This window comes from Enoplosus armatus, chromosome 24 (genome assembly GCF_043641665.1).
Source record: "Enoplosus armatus isolate fEnoArm2 chromosome 24, fEnoArm2.hap1, whole genome shotgun sequence".
NCBI lineage: Eukaryota > Metazoa > Chordata > Actinopteri > Centrarchiformes > Enoplosidae > Enoplosus > Enoplosus armatus.
Genome location: NC_092203.1, coordinates 1,355,765 through 1,376,835, shown reverse-complemented (window position 1 = coordinate 1,376,835; position 21,071 = coordinate 1,355,765). Strand labels below are relative to the sequence as shown.

General features: G+C 45.7%; 1 protein-coding gene across 1 annotated transcript in view; it reads left to right on the top strand.

The window, feature by feature from the left end:
* The window catches only part of LOC139306974 (dystrophin-like), a 100,034-nt gene that overhangs the window by 68,916 nt on the left and 10,047 nt on the right, over window positions 1-21,071 (top strand). Inside the window, exons 30-44 of the mRNA XM_070930936.1 lie at window positions 1,126-1,275; window positions 6,507-6,668; window positions 8,370-8,480; window positions 9,342-9,515; window positions 9,608-9,763; window positions 9,842-10,012; window positions 10,139-10,318; window positions 10,523-10,645; window positions 11,348-11,518; window positions 12,028-12,150; window positions 12,257-12,391; window positions 12,956-13,108; window positions 14,699-14,867; window positions 15,605-15,607; window positions 20,554-20,663. Coding sequence (XP_070787037.1) covers window positions 1,126-1,275; window positions 6,507-6,668; window positions 8,370-8,480; window positions 9,342-9,515; window positions 9,608-9,763; window positions 9,842-10,012; window positions 10,139-10,318; window positions 10,523-10,645; window positions 11,348-11,518; window positions 12,028-12,150; window positions 12,257-12,391; window positions 12,956-13,108; window positions 14,699-14,867; window positions 15,605-15,607; window positions 20,554-20,663 — 2,091 coding nt within the window. The remainder of the gene's footprint in view (window positions 1-1,125; window positions 1,276-6,506; window positions 6,669-8,369; window positions 8,481-9,341; window positions 9,516-9,607; window positions 9,764-9,841; window positions 10,013-10,138; window positions 10,319-10,522; window positions 10,646-11,347; window positions 11,519-12,027; window positions 12,151-12,256; window positions 12,392-12,955; window positions 13,109-14,698; window positions 14,868-15,604; window positions 15,608-20,553; window positions 20,664-21,071) is intronic.

The following is a 21,071-nucleotide window of genomic DNA, read 5'->3' as shown; positions in this document are numbered from 1 at the left end:
TTTTTGTCGGTGGGTGCTCAAATATATATACTCTCAACACATTTCGATTCATACGGACAATATTTAGCCTGGGACAACAAACAGACCAGACCAAGGTGCCCCCCCGCATGAATGAGCAGCATTGTGTTCATTAGACATGAATTATCTATTATAATAGTTTTAGGAATTTAAATATACAGGAAAATGTAAATGTATGCAGAAGATCACCCAAAAAATACGATATTTTAGAGCTCCCCTCTAAATGAGGCTTTCTGGGGAGCTCATGTCTCTTTCGGGTCACGGGGGGGGGGGGGGTATTTTTGAGCAGTTTAGCCTGCTTAAAATCGCACAGAGGTGCACTGAGCAGTGATCTCATTATTGGTCACAGGGTCAATCCTCCCACAAACCAAAAAAAACATGTTCCGCCGCTAAACTGATGTGTGTCTGTGCTGGAGACTGTGAAGTCTGTGAGTCTGTGAAAGTCTCTCTCTGCGCTCAGCTCTCTGGTTTCCTGATCCATCACTCAGAGGAAAGATGTGACGTGTGGCCACTTCTGATTTTCATCTCATGAAGGAAAATGAAAAAAAAAATCTGGTTAATCATCCGGGTTTACCGGCCTTCCTCAGGAAATCAAGTGAAAGGCTTACGCGTTAACTAATTTGTTCATTTGCTTAAACTGGGCTTTTGCAGATTGCCTTAGATGTTACGTTCGGGGATTCGGGCGAGATTAAACAATGCGGAAAGCTTGAAGCCTCTAGACCAGGATGCATTCTTTCATTTAAGTTAGCACAGAGCAGCAAAAATGCAAAATAAGTGCCCACTCAGCTGTATTTTGCTCTGCTAAACGCTCCGCTGGCACCAGCCAAACGGACCTTATTCGGGGGATTTAAGGAGATGTGAAAAGCTGTTAAGCACCGAGGTCAGGCGAACAAGGACTAATTGACCTCTTTTAGCCTCTACGCTCTTATCCTGCGTGTTCATCTGACACCAACAAAATCAGTTTGTATGCAAAAAAAAAAAAAAAAAGGGAAGGGAAAAAAATCCAGAAGTCGGTATGGTGGAATAAGAATGCGCTTTATGTGGCGTCGGATTCGTCTGTGAAAATGTGATTGATGATATTTGGCGCGTGTGTGTGTGTGTGCACAGAGTCTGGAGGTTCTTCTGCGGCACCCGGAGGACAACAGGAACCAGATTCGGGAGCTGGCCCAGACGCTGATGGACGGAGGCGTCCTGGACGAACTGATACAGCAGAAGCTGGACGCTTTCAACGCGCGATGGGACGAACTCATGGCGAGGGTAAGGCAAAGCGCGCGTGCAGTGAGGTCCAGCTGTGCTGTGCGATGCAGTTTTTATTCCAGCGTAATCAGCTCCTCCTCGCTCTGCACAAAGACGCACAGTGTCAGTTTTTGAAGCACAGTCAGATGGCACGCTGGGAATTCTGTTTTATGGGTGGACCAATGAATAACAATAAAACAATCTATGGCACCATACAGGCCCAAAAGTGTACACTTGGAGACACGAGTACATGTCACATGTATAAATACATCTGGCTGCTGAGAGTGGCTGGCAGATCTGAGTAATCATCCAGACAACAGTATCGTTGCTCTGCAGAATTTTTTATTTTCTGACATTTTCATTTTTAGACCAAACAATTCATTGATTAATTGAGAAAATAGCTTAATGGATTAATAATGAAAGTAATCCTCATTTGCGGCTCGACTCAGATCCATATCCTCTCCTTCCCTTAACCCTCCCTTCTTTATATCTTCTCCTCTTCTTTCTCCCTTTAATTCCCTTCCTCCTCCTCCTCCTCCTTCCTCCCAAACCATCATCAGCCATTGCCAGTGGCAGCGATACATTCTCAGCCTCTCGTTGGTGATCCTCAGTGACACACTTGCGCACACGCACACACACACACACAGAGACACACACTCATCGCCTGCTGGGTTGATCCTCCTCACAATAGCACCAGATTAATGTTCTCCTTGCAGCCTGATAAGCCTCCCTTTGTTTGTCTACCCATCAGAGACAGTATGTGTGTGTGTGCGTGTGTGTGAGACACAGTCTTCTTTTTCAGACTTTTTGTATTTTTTTTTTTTGGGGGGGGAGGAAGTGTCACTGTGTGTGTTGTGTGTGTGTTTGAAGGCAACACAGAAGCTGGTGTCCTTTGTTTCGGTGTGTGTGTGTGTGTGTGTGTGTGTCAGCATGCACGCATGTGAGGTGAGGCCGGGCGGCTCGGAGCCCTGTTTGTTTGTCATCTATAAAGGGGACGAGGAGCTCAGAGACAGGACGCGGTTGTTTGTGAGTATCTCTGGAAAAGACAGATGGAGGAGCAAAAGCACACAGAGACCAAGATATTGTCTTAATGTTTTCCCCCCCTTTTTTTCTTTTCTTTTTTTCCTTTTTTAAATCTTCTTTTTCTGACGTGGTCAGTGCCGTTTCGACGAGCGCACTGTCAAATGCCCAGGATGGTTTTGTGGCCGGGTTTAGAGACTGTAATGTAGATGATTTTTAGATGAAGACGAGACATCGAACGAGGAGTTTATGAGGTCCGTCTGCGTGGTTTTGAGATTTTGATCCTAGCATCACGGACAGCGCAGCGAGGCTCTCTGGTATTCATGAAGACCTAAATGGTCTCTAAACACATGATATCAAACTCTAACACATTTAAAATGGAGTTTTCTTCATCTTGGAATTATAAAGTTTTATCTATTCAGGCATAACAGGAAGCAGTGATTCTCTGAACTTGTTGGCAGTTTACCCTTAACTTAATTCCTGAGTTCTGATAAAAGATATTTCTAAACATTAGAAACATCAAAACATTCAAAAGATTGTCGCTGACGAATGCCAACTGATAATACATACTTGCATAATTTGTTTTAAAAAAATAATACAATGAAGTTTTACTGATGAATGCAATTCAAACCAGCGCAAAAAAAAACCCAGTTAGCAGCGTAGAGTTAGCATCAGATCACTAAAATGCTCGGCGACAAGCTAGCTAGCGACCTGAATTCATCTCAGATTCCGGCAGATTCAAATGTTAGCCTCTCTGAAGTAGCCACCGCAGCTTTGAGTCACGAACAGCGCCGTTAATTCTTGCTGACAAACGTTCCGCACAGGCTGTGTAGAAAACCTTATCAAGCTAGCGGTAGCTAACTTTAGCGAGCTAGCTTTTCAAATATGTTCAAACAAGATAAAAAAAGTTCTTAGACAGCTTTAGTCACAACTTTTGTGGTAAATGAATAACTTTTGAGCTTTTAGAACTTCTTGTTATGCAGAATGAATAAAATATAGATGCGTTTTACAAGTAGTTACTTTAAACAAACAGTTAAAACATTAAAACTAGTGTAATTAAAACTAAAAGCAATGTGCCGTCCTTTTTCACGGCAGACATGTAGGGTGGAAAGAAACTCATACGAAACACTGCTGATGTTCAAACATTTTCAGCCATACATGATTTATTTTTGCCAACGTAGTAATAATAATAGTCTGCAGCTGGCCAAATTTGGAACAGTTACTATCTGATCCCAGGATGAGTAAACAAGATTAAAACTCGACCAGGCATGTTTGGTGTCAAATATATTTTTCTTAACAGTTCTTGACAGTACTCAGTGCTACGGGCTTGCTACCAAAAGTGTTTTACGGTTCAATAAACAGCCCTATGCTCATGAAATTACCTAGAGATTAAAAAAAATATAATATATAAGAAACCCAACAAGGAAAATATGGGATCTAAAGGTCCATTGTGGAGTTTTCGACCATTCGTGGCGCTATGAAGCAATGTTGTGTCTGCGTGTGAATCCTCGTGTGACCCTCGTTTTTTTAGCTGATCGACAGCCGGTTTGCCGCAATGCGTCACGAAACGAAGCTATGCGCCAACAACAAGTCAAAGGAGACGACAGACTGTATAGAATCACAAGTTCTTCCAAACATCGGCTGTGCAGATGTTTTATCAGGAAGGAAATGCATTGAACACTTTTGTTAGTTTACAAAACTTTGTTTGTTTACAAAAAAAACTCCACAGGGTATCATCAAGTCAACATCATCAGTCCGGCTTATATGACTTTGCAAACACCAGAATGAAGCCTACTTACTCCATCTGGCATTGACGCTACTTTGATTGCCAATATGACCTAAAAATTGGAGATTTAATTCACACCAAAGTTAGGCATAAAAAAAAAAGATCTGTTTCTTATCTATTTCCTACTTCTTATCCAAAGAAAAGTGCGAGAGCCAAATAGCTGAACGTCGACACTTCCCCGGCATCAGATGGAGCCAACTTCCAACGGGCGCAGGGGTCCAAGTAAACGCCGAGACACTGGAATAAGTATATAATCTCATTATATCGACGTCCCACTTTAAAACTCGTGTGGAGATAAAGCCAGCCAAGCGCACGCAAGAAGTGTTGTCTCACATTTCTTCAGATCAAAGAGGCATGTTTGCCATTTTAATTTCAGCTTCTTGTAACGGCTGAAAACCAATAAGTGCGGCGCGAGGAACGCTGCTCGCGCTCCGCCGACGGCGTTTTCCAGCACGAGGCAGTTAAGCAAACAGCGATCCTCTATCTCCCTTGTTCACAACCACTGCGTTCGTGACTGAGCGTCAGCGCGTGTGTGTGAGAGAGAGAAATAAGTAATAAGGCAAAACTGAGTGTTTAATGAGAATATGTATTCATGAGCCGACAATTGCCAGGGAAATGGAGTACATCGCCACAGGCAAGGTTGTTATCAATGTTTTTCTAAATATTTAATCTGACTCAAATTCTCATTTCATACATTATCAACGAAGACATGGGAGCGAGAAAGCACAATAAAAACCCTACGACACATTAGGAGTACTGTGTGCGACACAAGGGTTAGGCTCAGAGCTATACTTGGAGTCATTATCCCCCTGTATGGGATTAGCATCCTCACCTGCAACCGCACGCACACTCTCGCTCTCTGTCTCCCTCGAACACACTCGAGCTCACGCAGGTTTATGATGTAATAGGCCCCTTTTATTAGTTAATCTTGTAGGCAGTCACCGGGGGGGAGAGGGAGAACGGGAACTCCTCAGTAGTTGCCAGGCGCCCTGACGCTTCGCTGACAACAGGCACCAGAAGATCATTGGCTATCATTTGGTGTTGTTGGCGGCCGCCGCGGCCTTGATGTGGCCGGTCACACAGAGACGACATGAGAGAGAAGCCCCGGAGTCCGTCTTTCAAGAGGGTACACGCGGGGATGGGGTGGGGTGGGGGGGTGTTGAGGGGGTGTTTGTGTACATGTAGTCCTGTCTTGTGCGTGTGTGTGCTTGTGTTTGTTTGTAGGTACATGTCAGGGGATTGTGACCTACGCAGGCTAGAAAACAAACAGTTTTTAAAAGGACGAAGGCTTTGTCACCAGCGTTTCAAATTCATGAAATTTCGCAGCTAAATCAACTCGTTTCAATGGATTCACATGCTGGGAGGAAAGCTACCGTAGCTTATTAGCTGTGTTGCACCATTCTCTTTAACTGAATCTGTCTGTGTCTAAACCGCTCCACAAAAGAGGAATAGTTTGTAGACGATTATGAGACAGGATACTTGAATACTTGAGGAGGAGTTTTGAATACAATGTGTATAACTTCTTGCCCTGTGAGCGACCAAGCTAACAAGCTTGCAAAGTGACAGTGTCAGAAAGCGTGTTAGCTTGAAGAGCTTTCTCCTTCTTCAGTTAAACTATGTCGATTGAAATGATGTATCTGAGAACAAAACAGCAGTCCAGAGAAAACAGAAAAGGAATTATTGTTGCTGACTGGCACTAGCATGCTAGGCTAGCTCGTTAGCTCACCAGCTATAAATCCAGTGAAAAGACCCAAACCAACAATGTGTTTGTGCCTCACAAATATATAGACTCAGTAATTTCCTTAGTTTTTAGCAAACGTTCCTCAATTTTCCTCAATTCCTCATTTTGTTGGGGACTATTTTCAGCGGTGGATGAATCCACTTTTGGTGCTCTAGTTAGTATTTGTCACCCGCAAAAAGAAGGCTCTCGACACCTGCTTTGGATTTTGCAGTCTCATCCTTAACTCATCTCTCGGCCTAATTTCAGCCTCTGAAATGTAGTAGGCTGTGTGTGTGTGTGTGTGTGTGTGTGTGTGTGTGTGTGTGTGTGCGCGCACAATTGTAGAGGTTGTGATGTTATTCAGCCCAGGCTTTTTACACACTGACTGCAAAAACTAATGGTAAACAAGATAACAGGTTTAAATATGTGAATTAAATATCCCAAGCTCCCCCTGAAGGATTCTGTAAAGATGCATCTTATCTGAATCTCATGGGTACCTTATCCAGATTTCCTAAGAGATTATTCAAGCTATTGTGTCACGGGAAATTGCTTTTATATACATAAGCTGGAAAATTGAATGTAGGAATGCATGTAAACATCTCCTGATGTGTTTCCCGCAGGATGTTTCTTGTATTTATAGTCCGTACGCTTTCTGTGTTTGCGTGTGTGTGATTTTTTTTGACGAGGTGTGCTTCCTGTCCCCCCCCCCCACCCCACCCCCCTTAGGCGGCACTCAGGCAGAAGGAGCTGGAGAAGAGCGTCCAGTGGGCCCAGGAGAATGACAAGGCACTGCGGCAGATGCAGGATTCTCTGGCCAACACCGACCGCCACCTCACCGCGTACCTGGCCGACCACATCGACGCCCAGCAGATACCGCAGGAGGCTCAGGTAGCCATCAGTGTGGATCTGCGTTTGTGTCTCGGGACAGGGCCATCTGGTCTCGCTTAGCCTTTGGAGAAAGGTCTCCAAAGTGTGTTGTTTTGGTGGAAGATTTGCGTGGGGAGGCCACATAAAATAGTAAAACGACGTATGCAGACTGTGATTTTGCAACTTTTGCTGTTAAAAAAAGATGACCGTAACTTGTTCCCAGGCGTCCTAGAGGTGGAGCCCACCTATCCTTTAGCCCTGGAGGAGCTCACTGGACCCGTTAAAGCCACACACGCCCCGAATCTCTTGTCAAAAACTTTTCAAAAGCTGACATTCTCCAAATAAAACTTGCTGAGCCGACTGAGAAATATGGACAGGACATGACCGCGCCCGACCCGATTTTGCCGGACCCAACCAGTGGGACCCACTACCAAATACAACCCACCACATTTAACCAAACCAAACTTCACCTGACCAGCCCTCACTGTGACAACCAGAACCGACTCGATTGGCTGGAGATGCCCTGAAGCAGCCAGACCCAGAGACGGCTGTATATTTCTTGGCTGGATTTTTGTTATCATTTTTTTTTTTTAAAGTGCCGGTATTTGAAAGTAAAGTTGCCGACTTGTCATCAGTAATTGTGGGTTGTTGTTTTTTTTTTTTTATTTGACTCATGAACTCTGTCGAGCCTTCGGCCTCGTCAGATTGAATCATTAACAGAGACAGCTGTGTGGACAGATAGAGAGAGAAGAGAAGGACAGGAGAGTGGAAATACACTTCAGACAAAAATACGCATCTTCCGCGTGTGTGTGTGTGTGTGTGTGTGTGTGTGTGTGTGTGTGTGTGTGCGCGCAAAGGAACCCAAGAGAGAATGGCAAATGCTCTTTTTCTCTCTGTGGTCCTAATTAAGCCTTTGCTTTCAACACAGACAGGAGGAGCAAACACACACACACACACACACACACATACACACCCTGTCTCTGTCTTTTTGTCTCTCTCTCTAACATCTACTCATTCTCTTGCAAATCTCCTTGTCCCCTCTGACACACACACACACACACACACACACCCCTTCCAGTCAAATCGGACAGTAGATCATGAAATAATGGCCTGCAATGATAGAATGAGTGATGGAAACGTGACAGAGAGAGAGAGAGAGTGTGTGTGTGTGTGTGTGTGTGTGTGTGTGTGTGTGTGTGTGTGTGTGTGTGTGTGTAGGGAGGGGATGAAGAGATTACCTCCCACGTGCGCTGTGGACCACCAGTGCAAAGGATGACATTTCTCTCTCTCTCTCACTCGCCCTCACACACACACACACACACACACACACACACACACACGGGAGGTGGGAGAATGATTGGATTAGAGTGGTGTGGATGAGCATATGTGATTACAGGGCACTTGGTATTTAAAAAGAGAGAGGGGTGACAGAGACCAAGTGAGTGTGTGTGTGTGTGTGTGTGAGGGAGAGAGAGTTATTAAAGCCTTTGAGCGCCCTCTCCTCTCTCCTTGATGCCTCCTGCCCCCTTGTGGTCAGCAGTTGGAGGTACACTATCAGTCAATTTCAACTTTATGTACCTTATTCAGTTTACTCCATTTCTGGTATTGGATCAAAATGTTTATACATTTGAGTAAAAAAAAAAAAAAAAAAGAAGAAGAAGCTATAACTCATGAGGATAATTTGTCCTGACGTGTGTGTGTGTGTGTGTGTGTGTTCAACAGAAAATCCAGTCGGAGCTGAGCGGCCACGACGCGACCCTGGAGGACATGAGGAAGAAGAACCAGGCCAAGGAGCCGCCCAATAGGATCATGGGACAGATAGACCTCACCCAGGTCTGAGTCACAAAGTTGCATTGTGGGCAATGTAGGCGCCAGGTTTGGACAGGGAAGAAGAATGCGTGGAGTAAAAGTTTATTTGCGTGTTGAAATGTTGAAGGGGGAGGGGCAGCACAGAATAGGAGACTGACAGTACACAGGCAGCTGATTGGTAGCTTTTTTTTTATTGCCATGCCGAAGCTGCTAGCATACTGCACTGCTGGTTATAACAGTTAAATACAGGCGAATTAATACATTCAATTGTGCTCCTCCTCTGTCTTTAAAGACCGGTACACATAGACTAGCCCAAATGCAAAACATCGGTCTCCAGACAGCCATATCATGGCTCGCCAGTGTGCAGAAAGCCCACAAGGTCAGTTAAACCATCACCATTAAGTCCTGGGGTCTCGTCAGGAGATTTAAATGAATAACGACGGCATCCGCCTCGTGCCAGCTGTGCGTAACGTACGCAGGAGAGGCGCGAGTGTGATCCTCTGCCAAACGGGGCCGATCCGGGCAGGTGGAATGCGCAGTCCGCCGTAAACACGGAGGATGCGTTGGCATTCAGATCACTTGCTTGTCTCCCCCAGCTGTCTTGCCCCTCCACAGCGCCCTGGGCACCTCACGCTGTTTGCCTGTAGCTACCGCCCAGCAGCAGCAGCAGCAGCAGCAGCAGCTCTGAGCCTACGTTTGATTCTCATATCAGTGGAGGGTGGGGTCCGGAGTTGAGCTGACCAGGAATCTGGTCACAGACAAGAAAACAAAACACCCTCACATGTCAAAATTAGTTTTGAAGTATTTTCACCAACACGGAGAATTTGTCGACTGCACGTAGGTTTGATTGTCCGTGTTTTGTGTCTCTCTTGTGCCTTTCCACAGAAAATGCTGACTGACGTGTGGACGAAGTTCCGGCTCTTCCAGAAGCCGGCCAACTTCGACGCTCGGCTGGCCGATTGCGAGCGCGTGCTGGCTGGGGTCAAAAGCCAGGTGGGGATGCTGGACATCGGCAGCGTGGAGCAGGACGTGGTGCAGTCGCAGCTGGAGCAGTGCATGGTGGGTAATGGCGTCAGATGGACGGACGGATGGGTGGATGGAGGGGCTCGATCCTACGCTAAGCCCCGTGCTGTCTGTTTTGTGTCAAACAGAAGTTGTACAAGGTGCTGAGTGAAGTGAAAGGGGAGGTGGAGACGGTGATAAAAACGGGCCGACAGATCGTCCAGAAGCAGCAGACGGAGCAGCCCAAAGAGCTGGACGACCGCGTCACCGCCTTGAAACTGCTCTACAACCAGCTGGGATCACAGGTTAGGACACACACACACACGCGCGATCATACAAGTCAGATTTAGACGTGGATTTGACTTTTTTTTACGTGCGCGTAGGTAACTGAGAGTAAACTGGAGCTGGAGAAAAGTCTGAAGTTGTCAAGGAAGCTGCGTAAGGAGCTGAACGGGCTGACGGAGTGGCTCGCCGCCACTGACGCCGAGCTGACCAGGCGCTCCGCCGTGGACGGGATGCCCAGCGACCTGGAGGCTGAGGTGGCATGGGCACAGGTACGGCACGCGCACGTCAAGACGTCACAACCGGTGCGCCTTGGTTGTATGTTGTCATGAGATCAAAGGTTACATGGCTCTCCTCTTCTCTCGCCCCCCCCCCCCATACTCCCGTCAACCTCTCAGTCCATCCACGGGGAGACGGAGAGGCGTCAGCCGCAGCTGCAGGCCGTGGTGGACCTCGCCGAGGCCCTCAAGGCGGTGCTGCGGGGCCACGGGGGCCTGGTCGACGACAAAGTCAGCCTGCTGCGCTGCAACTGGATCGCAGTCACATCCAGAGCAGAAGAATGGCTCAACCTGCTGCTGGTCAGAGACAGAAATAGAAAGGAAAAAAAAAACCTTAGATACTTATTTGTCTTATCAGTGCTAAAAATACAGCAAACTCTCTAAAATTAACTCAGTAGCAGTGTCACTGTGTGCAGCCTCAAGAAATGAATACCTTCTATGAATACCCCCCCCCCCCCCCCCATTTTCTCTCTCTCTCTCTCTCTCTCTCGCTCTCTCTCTCAGGACTACCAGCGGCAGATGCAGAAGTTGGATGGAGAGATAGAGGAAGTGAACGGATGGATCGACGGAGCGGAGACAAAGATGGGCGAGATGGACAGCCAGGGACCCAACGACGCCGCGCTTAAGGTTGGAACGCCTCTCGTTATCGCTGTGAACCTTTGAGTCTGTGTGTACATTAGATTGGAGAGAAGAAAAGGCACGTTTTGTGCCATTTGCATTCCTTCATTTTATTTTTATGATTGATTTTTATTATACACCAGACACCGCACAAAGAAGAGGCTTCACCTATATATGGAAGTCGAGAGAGGCCAATTATCGCATTGAAACTTCCACTTGAAAACTTTATTCATTTTTGAATTGAATCGTCTTTTCTGATGTTTCCAAAATTGGAATTCACCATTTCAATTTGAGCAGCCAGTTTGTTTGTTTTTTAACTCGACTTGAATTTTTTTAATTCAAAAATGATAATTGAACATTTTGAATTTTGGACATTTATATGTGACTTTCGTGAAGCCAAAAAGAAGTGTGAATAAAGATTCAGGAAGTACGTTTCTGATGTGTAGCTATTTGAAAACGCTTTTTTCTTTAAATGTGTGAAATCATTTTCATCGTCTTCACAAAAGGTATTTGTGATTTTTTTTCTCGAGCCTGGGTCTGCTGGGTCTCTGACATTTCTGTTACCCCAAAAAGGGGCGGAAACTTTAAACCATGCCTCAAGCTTTATTTCTGACCAGACGCAGCTCTCAAAGCCTGTGTGTGTGTGTGTGTGTGTGTGTGTGTGTGTGTGTGTGTGTGTGTGTGTGTGCGCGCTCTCTGTGCGTCCCGCAGGTGCTGCGCACAGAGCTGGAGCTGACGAGGGGTAAGATGGAGGAGGTGCGGGCTCTGGCCCAGGAGCTCATGTCCACCCGGGGGGAGAACTGCCAGGCCCAGGTGGGACCCAAAGTGGAGCAGCTCAACAAGAGATTTGACACCATCGCGCAGCGCATCGCCTCTGGGCTGGTGAGGGAAGACAGACAGTTATACCCTCTGAAACAGCAATAACACACTCACACACACACACACACACACACACAGTCTAATAAGATTTCATTCACGTCAGTTGTTGTTTGTTTTGACTTGTAAACAGTTGCAGCTTTAAATGCGCTCTTTCTCTTTCATCTCTCTTGCTAAATGCTATAATCCAACTATCCCCATACATTTACTTCAGACTCTCTCCAAACAGACTCCAACTCAGTAAATTTACTCCAAGCTCCCCCTAAATTGACTCACTGAATAGACTTCAAACTCTCTCGCTAAACGTACTTTAAACCCTCACTTAACAGACTTCAAACTCTCACACTAAATTTGCTTCAAACCCTAAATCGGCTCCGACTTTTCCGAGTAAATTTACTTCCTCCCCTCGGCCACTAATGATCTTCCTTTCCTCGTGGGTCTCTCTCTGTGCCTGTGCATCTTTGCCACGGGCGTGTCTGTGTGTGTGTGTGTGTGTGTGTGTGTGTGTGTGGCAGACGGCAGCGTCAGCCAAGGAGCTGGAGCAGTACCACAGTGAAGCACAAATCTGGCTGGAGCTCCTGGAGGAGGAAGTCAAACAGGGGGAAAACCTCAAGGAGGAGGACTTCCAGGAGGACAAGGTCTCACACGCACAAACAAACACACAAGGATGATGGCCACCTTTCATATTGTGCGTGCACTCGTAAACAATGTGTGTGTGTGTGTGTGTGTGTGCGCGCTGTGTAGGACTGTGAGGAAGGTGCAGTGAAGGAGTTGCTGTTGAAGGGGGAGAATCTACAGAAGAGAGTTCCGGATCAGGACAAGAGGGAGCAGATCAGACTGAAACACAACCAGCTCAACAGCAAGTACAACACCGTCAAGGTAACACACACACACACGCACACACACACAGTATCAGAATGAGACAGACAAGTGAAGCAAGATGTTTTCACCTGCAGCCAAAGGACGAATTTAGCCCACAAAGTTCAAAGGATCCTTTAAAGGAAGAGTTCGGCGTTCCTGCCGAGAGTCAAGCGAGACGATCAGCACTCACTCTCGCGTCTCGTGCGCCGAGCATGACGTAGAGCCAGGAGAGGTTATCCAGGCCTAGCGCAAAGACTGGAGCCAGGGGCAAACGGGCCGTCCTGGATCTGTCTGAAGAGAAATCCAGCACCTCCATAAGCTCACTGATTAATGAACACGCTTGTATCTTCGAAGTCGTCGTTGCAGCAAAAGTCAAACACTCTGTGGGTCCCCCTTTGCTGTGTCCCTCTCTCTGGGGGATCCTGTAGCCCAAAGGTCCACGTCCCAAGGCTTTTTTTTTTTTTTTTTTAAGATTTCTGTAGCCTGCCTCCAAGTTAAAGCAGAGACATTTGACAACAACATGTCACCCAAAACCTTCCTGCGTGCCCCTCTGTGTGTGTGTGTGTGTGTGTGTGCGTGTAGGACCTGCGTGTGATGCGGAACAGGAAGGCGCTGGCCATCGCTCCCCAGTGGTACCAGTACCGGAGGAAGTCACACGACCTGCTGGCCTGGCTGGACGACATCCAACGCAGCGTGGACCAACTGCCTGACCCCCCTGAGGGAGAGAGGGTCAAGGTGACAACACACACTCTCACACACACACACACACACACACATAAATATACACATATACCTCAGACTTAACCATGAAGCTTGATGTCCAACTTGGGCTACTGTTTATCTCTGTCCTCCTCATCCTCCAAGCTCTTCATCTCACACTCTCTTGTCTCACACTTCGTGTCCTCTCATTCCACGTTTTCCTGGTGCATTCTCACCTCTCCTCCTGTCCCGCCTTCGGACGAAGGGTTGATGTCCAGGCTTTTTGCAATTCCGCTCGCTCGGGGAGAGGACTTTCTGAGTAACACTTCCAGGAAATCCTCCTCATATCCATTCAAAGACATAATTTGCAGATCAATCCTTGTCCCCCAGCAGAAGGCCACAGCTTTTATCCGGGATTCTTTCTTTATTTGTGTTGTTGTTGTGCGGTGGACCCAGAGGCTAATTAAACTGTGCTGTGTGTGTGTGTGGCATTTTGAAATCAATAAATCGCCACCAAAGGATTTGTGGGACGACAAGTTTAATTGTTATTTATTAGAACTGCTGGCCTGCGCGCTGTATCTTACTGTCCGCTGAGTTTCAGCCCTCCACAGTGCAAAACCAGAAGAGCTCAGTGGAAAAAAAAAACTCATCTGCAGTGGATTTAAGTGGTCAAGACAAAAGCCAAAATAGCATTTAGCGTTTACACTCAGCACATTAACAATTAATAAATGGTTTAAAACACACTATTACCGACTCTGAGGCAGTTGTAAGCAGATATAAGGACATTTTTTTAAGTGTTTGTTGATGTATTTGTCAACAATTACAACTCCGTTCATATATTATAGTAATATGAATATGAACAAGGCTTTTTTAGTGCAGTCATTACACCAAGGGATAGTGACATATTGATGTCAATGCTACATACAGGTGCAGCACTCTTTGAAGGCCGTTTTGACTGTGCTAACGGAGAGAGACCCTGGGCTCCACCTGTTTTTCTGCCCCCCTCCCCCAACCCCCAACCCACCCTGACTCTGTGTGTGTGTGTCTTTCACTTTCAGATGATCACTATGACATTTCGCTAAGCGGACGTCTGACCCCGCTCGCCTCAGACCGAGATTCCTCACTGCCTGCCTGCCTGTCTGTCTATCTGTCCGTCCGTCTGTCTGCTCATCTATCTGTCTTTCTGTCTTTCCATGCAGCTCTCTGCTTCTTTTCACCCCCCCCTCACACACTCCCCAGTTCACACACTGCACTTAACGCCTCTGTACTTACTTAAAAGGCCAGTGATTGTACTCCTTCTCAATGTGAATAAAGTCTCAAGGCAGTGTGCGCCTCCTAATCATAGCACCACTTTCTTATTTTATATGGATTGTGTAAATGGAGACAGATATAATATCAATATACAATATGAATTCCTTGTGTGTTTGACACTGACAAACATGATATCTTGTCCCTTTTATTGTTGTATTGTGTCTTTGTTGTTGGTGTGTGTGTGTGTGTGTGTGCGTGCGTGCGTGTGCGAATGTGAATGTGTTTTCCTCGAGTACATCCACATGCCTCTCTGTGCTTACCCCACCCGGGCCCAGCCAGTAGCAAAATGACGTCCTGGTTGATTTCGTCCAATAGGAAATTGGCTCAGAGTTCGACAAGAAGAAGGAGGAGCTTAAGGAGGTGCAGGGCTTAGCCAATCAGCTCTCAGAAGCTGGAGCCGCCAATCTAGTGGAGCCCCGCCAGCTCCAGCTCAACAAGCGCTGGGTTGAGGTGGAGGGCAAGTTCATGCCCTTCAAGAGACAATGTGTGAGTTTCAGTAGGCACGACTTCTATATCTACAGTACTAACAGAGAATACTATACTAATACTTCTATATAATACTACTATTTAAGCTCTTAACCCTGAAAAAACAGTGTGTGAATCTCTCCAAGGAGGTAAAACAGTTGTTTTCACTAACTGTTAACTGCTAACTGCTTGAAAAGCGTCTAGTAACGAACTATCTGAAATGAATCCCCTTCGAAATGTGGTATGTAAACATTCCTGTTTACAATCGATTATAGAATCCTTAATCCACACCAATACCGCAAGTTTGGGTTGGAATTAGGTCACAAAAAGTAAATGTGTTTCATCAACAAACCAATGATGTTAGTTAGCAACATAATTAGCTATCTGTGGTGCTGACTACGAGGCTATTAAGTAACATAATTGTGTAGCTATGTTACTAACAGGAGGATGGTTATGTAAACTTTGGATGACGCTAGTTAGCACCGCAGCTAGCATCTATTGGCAAGAAAGCAGCATTACTCAAAATACACGAGTTACAGTGGACATTGCTCCATATTTATCTCTAACAATAAACGTCAACAAATCCCATGAAAAGACCAAGACCAACATCACGTTGGGCCGTCTCTCTTAATATCCTCTGACTTCCCCACTCTGTGCCTCTCCGCCCCAAGCACACTGGTTCCTACTGAAGACATAAATCTTTGAAAATGAAAATCCCAAATTTCTAGTCACAGTCACAGTCATTTCCTAGAGCAGCTGGTCACTGTAGTTGATTTTTCATTTGTTTCATCAAACGTTAGTCAAACAGGAGGAAATGGTGCATGTTGGGGACTTTTCAGCGGTGGATTAACCCACATTCGGTGCTCTTGTGAGTATTTCTGGCAGCAGAACGATGTATTGGGGATTGAGTCAAAATAAACTGCAGTGTGTGTGTGTGTGTGTGTGTGTGTTCATGGTAACGAAGGAACATGTCACCCAGTGCAACAGTGCGGCTCACTGATGAGCTCTGTGGCACAGAGGAAGAAGATATATCAGGCTTTGAATACACACACACACACACACACACACAGTACTTGTTTGAGTCTGCACATGGGATTTGTTCACAATGAGAAAAATATATAACACCAGATTTGTACTTTAAGATAATATGACGCTCTAGCTGTAAGCCCAAAAGAATAAAACTTTGTCTCAATTTTAAACAACCTGATTTCATTCAAGTGACAATAAATATTATGGAATTTACATTATGTACATTTCATGCTCCTTATCTCATGAGGTCTAATGTTTTCAGTAATGTTAGCCAGTTAGCTTCAAAAAAAAAAAGTTGCTTTAAATCTAAATCAGTTCCCTCAAAAAAAAAAAGAGTTGCTTTTTTTGTTTTGTTTTGTTTTTCTTTGCTGCATTCTCATTTACATGTCTTATGTGTACATGTGACGCACGCTCACATGTCTGAATCTCATTGGTTGCTCTGTCTGGCTCTGTCTCACTGCATGCCCCCACCCCCCCCTACGCCAACCAACCAATCACATTACACCCTCGCAGTTCCCCGATCTGCCAGTCACTGAAGATGTATGTATCTTGTCAACCAGCTCACATGAATCAACCACGTGCACTCACACCACCACTGTTGAACTTGGACAAACACACATCTGAACTGTCAGGCTGCAGACGCGTTACCATCCGGCGCACTGAGAGGGACCCCAAGCGCATGGAGCCCTTTTTCGTCTTTCTTTACTAAGAGACCACGCGGCTGAGCACACTTTCCCAGCGATGCCCTGCTTCAGCGTGACACCGCTCCGGCTGTTTAGGCACTTCAGTGCATTGCTCGAGGACTCTTAAGCGGTAATTGGCGCACTTCATTTTCCCCGTACTCTCCCAGCTGGTGTGGGTGCTCTTTAATCACAGGACTCAACAGCAGCAAAAACTTATGCAACGTATATGCACTTCACCTCCTGTATGTCACGAAACCGTTAAATGATGAGGTTTTAGTGTCCACAAAGTGACCTCCATTAAGAATTCTAAAGAGAAGCTGAGTCGCTGCAAACCTTTTAATGTGGGTTGTGCAAAAGTGGCAAAAACTTGGAACGATATCTATAAAGCTCTTCCTTGTAATTTGAACATTTAGGCCTCTAAATAGGGCGCTGTTAGAACGTGTGACAATCATGGCCAGTCACATTTGCTACTTTCACCCCCCTTTGTGTGTTTCCACATCACACTTGGACCAGGACTGGCTTCCAAATGAGTTGTGATGTCACAAGTGAAACTGGAGATGCAAGCATCGAAGCAAAACTTTTGAGCCTGAGGGGGACTTTAAAAATGTGGTCTGGTGGTTCGCGAATTGTATTTCTCATCAATTCTCACATTTTCTCTTCGTTTTTTTTTACGCGAAGAAAAATCTGTAATTTCATTGCAAATGGGATATTACAAGAAAATATTCCAGGACTAGCCTCGCCACACCGAAATAGGGCCATTACTCATTTCCATTACTCCTCTCAGTGGCCGAGCAGAGGGGAATCATCGCCGCATGCTAGACGCTGCACTGGGCTCTGGCTGTATATTGGGAGGCCTCTGCCCGCCTGTCCCGGTTTTGATCGAGCCAGGAAACGGCACAGATGTGTGTTCAGTCCAAGTTGTCTAGAAGAAAGAGAAGAGTAGCCCAGATCATGAGAGTGGGAGACACAGGCTATTTAGAGTTTTCTATTCTTTCCTGACTTTTTTTATTTATTTATTTATTTTTTTGGTCTGCAGTCACAAATTCAAGCCTTGAATCTATAAAAAAAAACAAAAAAACAATCTGTGTGTCTGGAAGAGTGGCGACAGCAGGCAATTCAAAATAAAAAAAACTGACACGCCTACACTGATTCAGTTTTAAGATGCTGGAGAGGAATCTGTGTTTACTGGCAGGAGCTAGAGATTAGTCAGTCTAGACAAAAGGCATCCAAAACAGGACTAGAATAACTACTTGGGCCAAACGTCCTGTTGAAAAGTGAGACTCGGCCGATACTGACCCGCTGACCTCGGGAACTAAATCTAATTCCCCACACGGCAGCAGGCTGTGCTGTTGCTTCCTTTGCCAAATGTATTCAACTAGGAGAACGCTCGTTGCTTTGAGCCTCTCTCTCCCCCTCTCATCGTCCACACCTGCTCCCGTGTCAGTGCTCGGCAGCACGCACTAAAAATCACATGCACAAATGACAAATGAAATGCGTGAGCAGGTGGGTCCGTGTGTGTGTGTGTGTGTGTGTGTGTGTCTCTGTGTGTGTATACTAAGAGCAGGTATTGTTGTGGGCCTTTACTTGTGATGTGATTTATCAAATGAGAGATAACCACGTGCGAGTCTGTCACACTGGGTTATATAAGCGACTTGAATTCAATTAGTGGCGACACTCGACCCCGTGCAACCCTGACATTTTGTACCTTTCCCTAACTTTAACCAGACCTTGGAGGGTTATTTCACATATTTATACACTCACACTCCCATTTGTACACCGGTCACCGCGATCATTCCTCCTGTCCATGCTGGCTGGGGAGAGATCCCTTCTTCAGCTTCAGCGTAAGAGAGACGGGGGACAAAATCCACGGTCCTGGTTCTGTGTAAAAGTTAGTCAGTAGTGTGGATTAGACAAATCAACAGACAAAACAATCCCACTACAAGGTCAATTCTGCTGTTTTTGACCCTTTTCATATCGCATGACTTTTGCCCCGTGGTCATGGAACACTTTACCGATTTCTTGCCCACGTTTGGCTTAAAGCTGGCGGTTGAAAAGTAATTCTTGGGCCTTGGATGCTTGGATTGTGGTTGACAAAGCAATGAGTGAAAATGTTGACCGAGAATATGTGGCAGGAAGGAGTTGAGTTGAGAAGATCGGTACCACTCTCAGTTTTGTCCTCGCAATATGAAGCTGCAGCCGCTTAGCGTAGCTTAGCATAAAGGCCTGGGAGCAGGGGAAACAGCTGACCTAGCGCTGTCCATAGTTCAAATATGCACCTGACAGCACCTTCTTGTTACCATTTTATATCTTATTTATTTTATCGCGACAAATCCAAAGTGTAAAAACGACCAAGTTTGGCTAAGTTGTGTTAAGCTAAGCTAGTAGGCTGCATGCTGTAACGCACAGAAATGCTAGTGGTATTGATCTTCTCATCTAGCTCTCAGCATCAATGTTAAGGGATCAAATTCCTTTTAATCTACGCGCCGTCGCTCTTTAGATTTGCCAAAAGATCAATACATTTTGTCAGAGAAATGGTTGCCTTGTGAGAATGTGTCCATTTCTGATGATGACTAAAAGCTCTTTACCGTGTTTGAAGCCCAGTGTGACAGAGCTCCACAATGCTGATAGCAAGCAGAGAAACTGGGACATTCAAATCTCCGGCCTTCTGTTTCACTTCGCAGCACCTACGCGTGTCGGGTGTTGGAGGAAACTTTCTGTAATGACGACGCCGCTGTGCAAAATGCAGTTAAAGGGGCACGGCACCAATTTGTTCTGCCAAAAACAACCCTGATGATGTCACGGCGATGTCGTCGGTGGTTTTCTTGGCTACAAATTTAACAAAGAGCATGTGCGTGGGAGGGTAAGGAGTTCGAACGGGTTTAACGGAAGATGCTATCAAGTTGCATTATGGGAAATGTAGTGGGGGGGTTTTGGCACATGACCCATACTAGGGGCCAAAAGGCCGCATATCTCGGCCTCTGCTGCTTCAATTCTGATTGGACAGTAATACCCCTGCAGAGGACACTCAGCCCATCAGCTAGCGAGTGAATCCGCTTGTGCACTCCAGCCCCACCCCTGCTACAGACATTATTACTGTCACCCCAGAAAAGAAAGAACCCACAGCTTACTTGTTAACTTAAGGTCAGCCGCAATCATTAACTTTCTGTCTGGCCACTAATAATGCTAATGTGTGTGTTTTATTTAGGGTTAATTAAAAAGTGTCATTTGACGGGAGAAGCGATTGCCCCCCCGGGTTGCGGGAGCGCAACAATGAAGGTGAAATGAACAGAGCCGAGCTGTTAATATCCCAGTATCTCTGCACTATGGAGAGGGGGGGGGGCTCAGTGGCAGGAGCAGCTCCATTTGCCGCGCTCAGTTAAGAGTATTGTGTATCATGGTCGGGGGGGGGGGGGGGGGGGGGTAGTACTATTAATTTCAATTGCAGTTTCAAGAGTCGGCTCCTAACCGATGGCTCCAATGAATTCAAAGCGAGTTGACGCCACAAGCGTGACTGCGACCGTGATACACAATGGGGATTACTAACGTGTTCGAGGAGGAACTGTGAGAGATCACATGGTATCTGACAGCCTTGAAGCGATCTGGGGCTTCATTTCTCAAAGTTCAGAATTCATCATCTAAAATTCATCTACAATAAGTCATTTATATCGTTTTTTTTAAATGCACTTTGGTTCCATAGTCTTCTCTAGATCTGATTTGAATTCTGGTCGGTAACGTCCAGTGAAGTTCTTCAATGAAGTGAAGTCCCAGATCGTTTTTTTTTTAATCAGCTGAAAATCCGATTTAGTTTTGGTGGTTAGAGAAAGCATACATTTCTTTGTATGATGTCATAATATCTTTTCCTGATCTGCCACTCTACTTTGTGTGCATGTGAACATGGCTGCGTTGGCGCTTACGCCTTCCTGTCTGTCTGTCTGTCTGTCTGTGTGTGTGTGTGTGTGTGTGTGGGTGTGGGTGTCCAGGACTACCTAACAGACTTGCAGGCGCTGCTGCGTTCGGTGTCAGAGACGGACTTCAAGCTGAACTCTCCTGAATACTGGCCCGCAGCGTATTATAACCTGCCTCAGCAGGAGCACTGCCTGAAGGTCAGCGCCGCTTCAGTGTTTCCTGCCTGAAAGCCACAGGCGATATTTCTTTATATGTTTCGTTTCTCATTATAGCAAGATATTTCTCATTCATAATGACATCTTTTTCTTGGTTTTATTATTATTATTCCAAATGATTAAACTGTTCTTGTTATGGCAACGTTATCTTACGTTATGTCACAAATATTTCTCATTATTACACACATTCTCTTCATAGCGACACTCATCCCCGTGAAACAATAACATACATGTTCGTATGTTGTCATAACAAGACTTGTTGTTAAAAAGAGGAAAATGTCAAAATGCCTACTGACAAACTGTAGCTTACATTGGCTAGAAAAAAATTGGTTTATATTGTTTTATTTCCTGCTGGGGGTGAGCCATGACGAAAGACGACGTCATCACAGC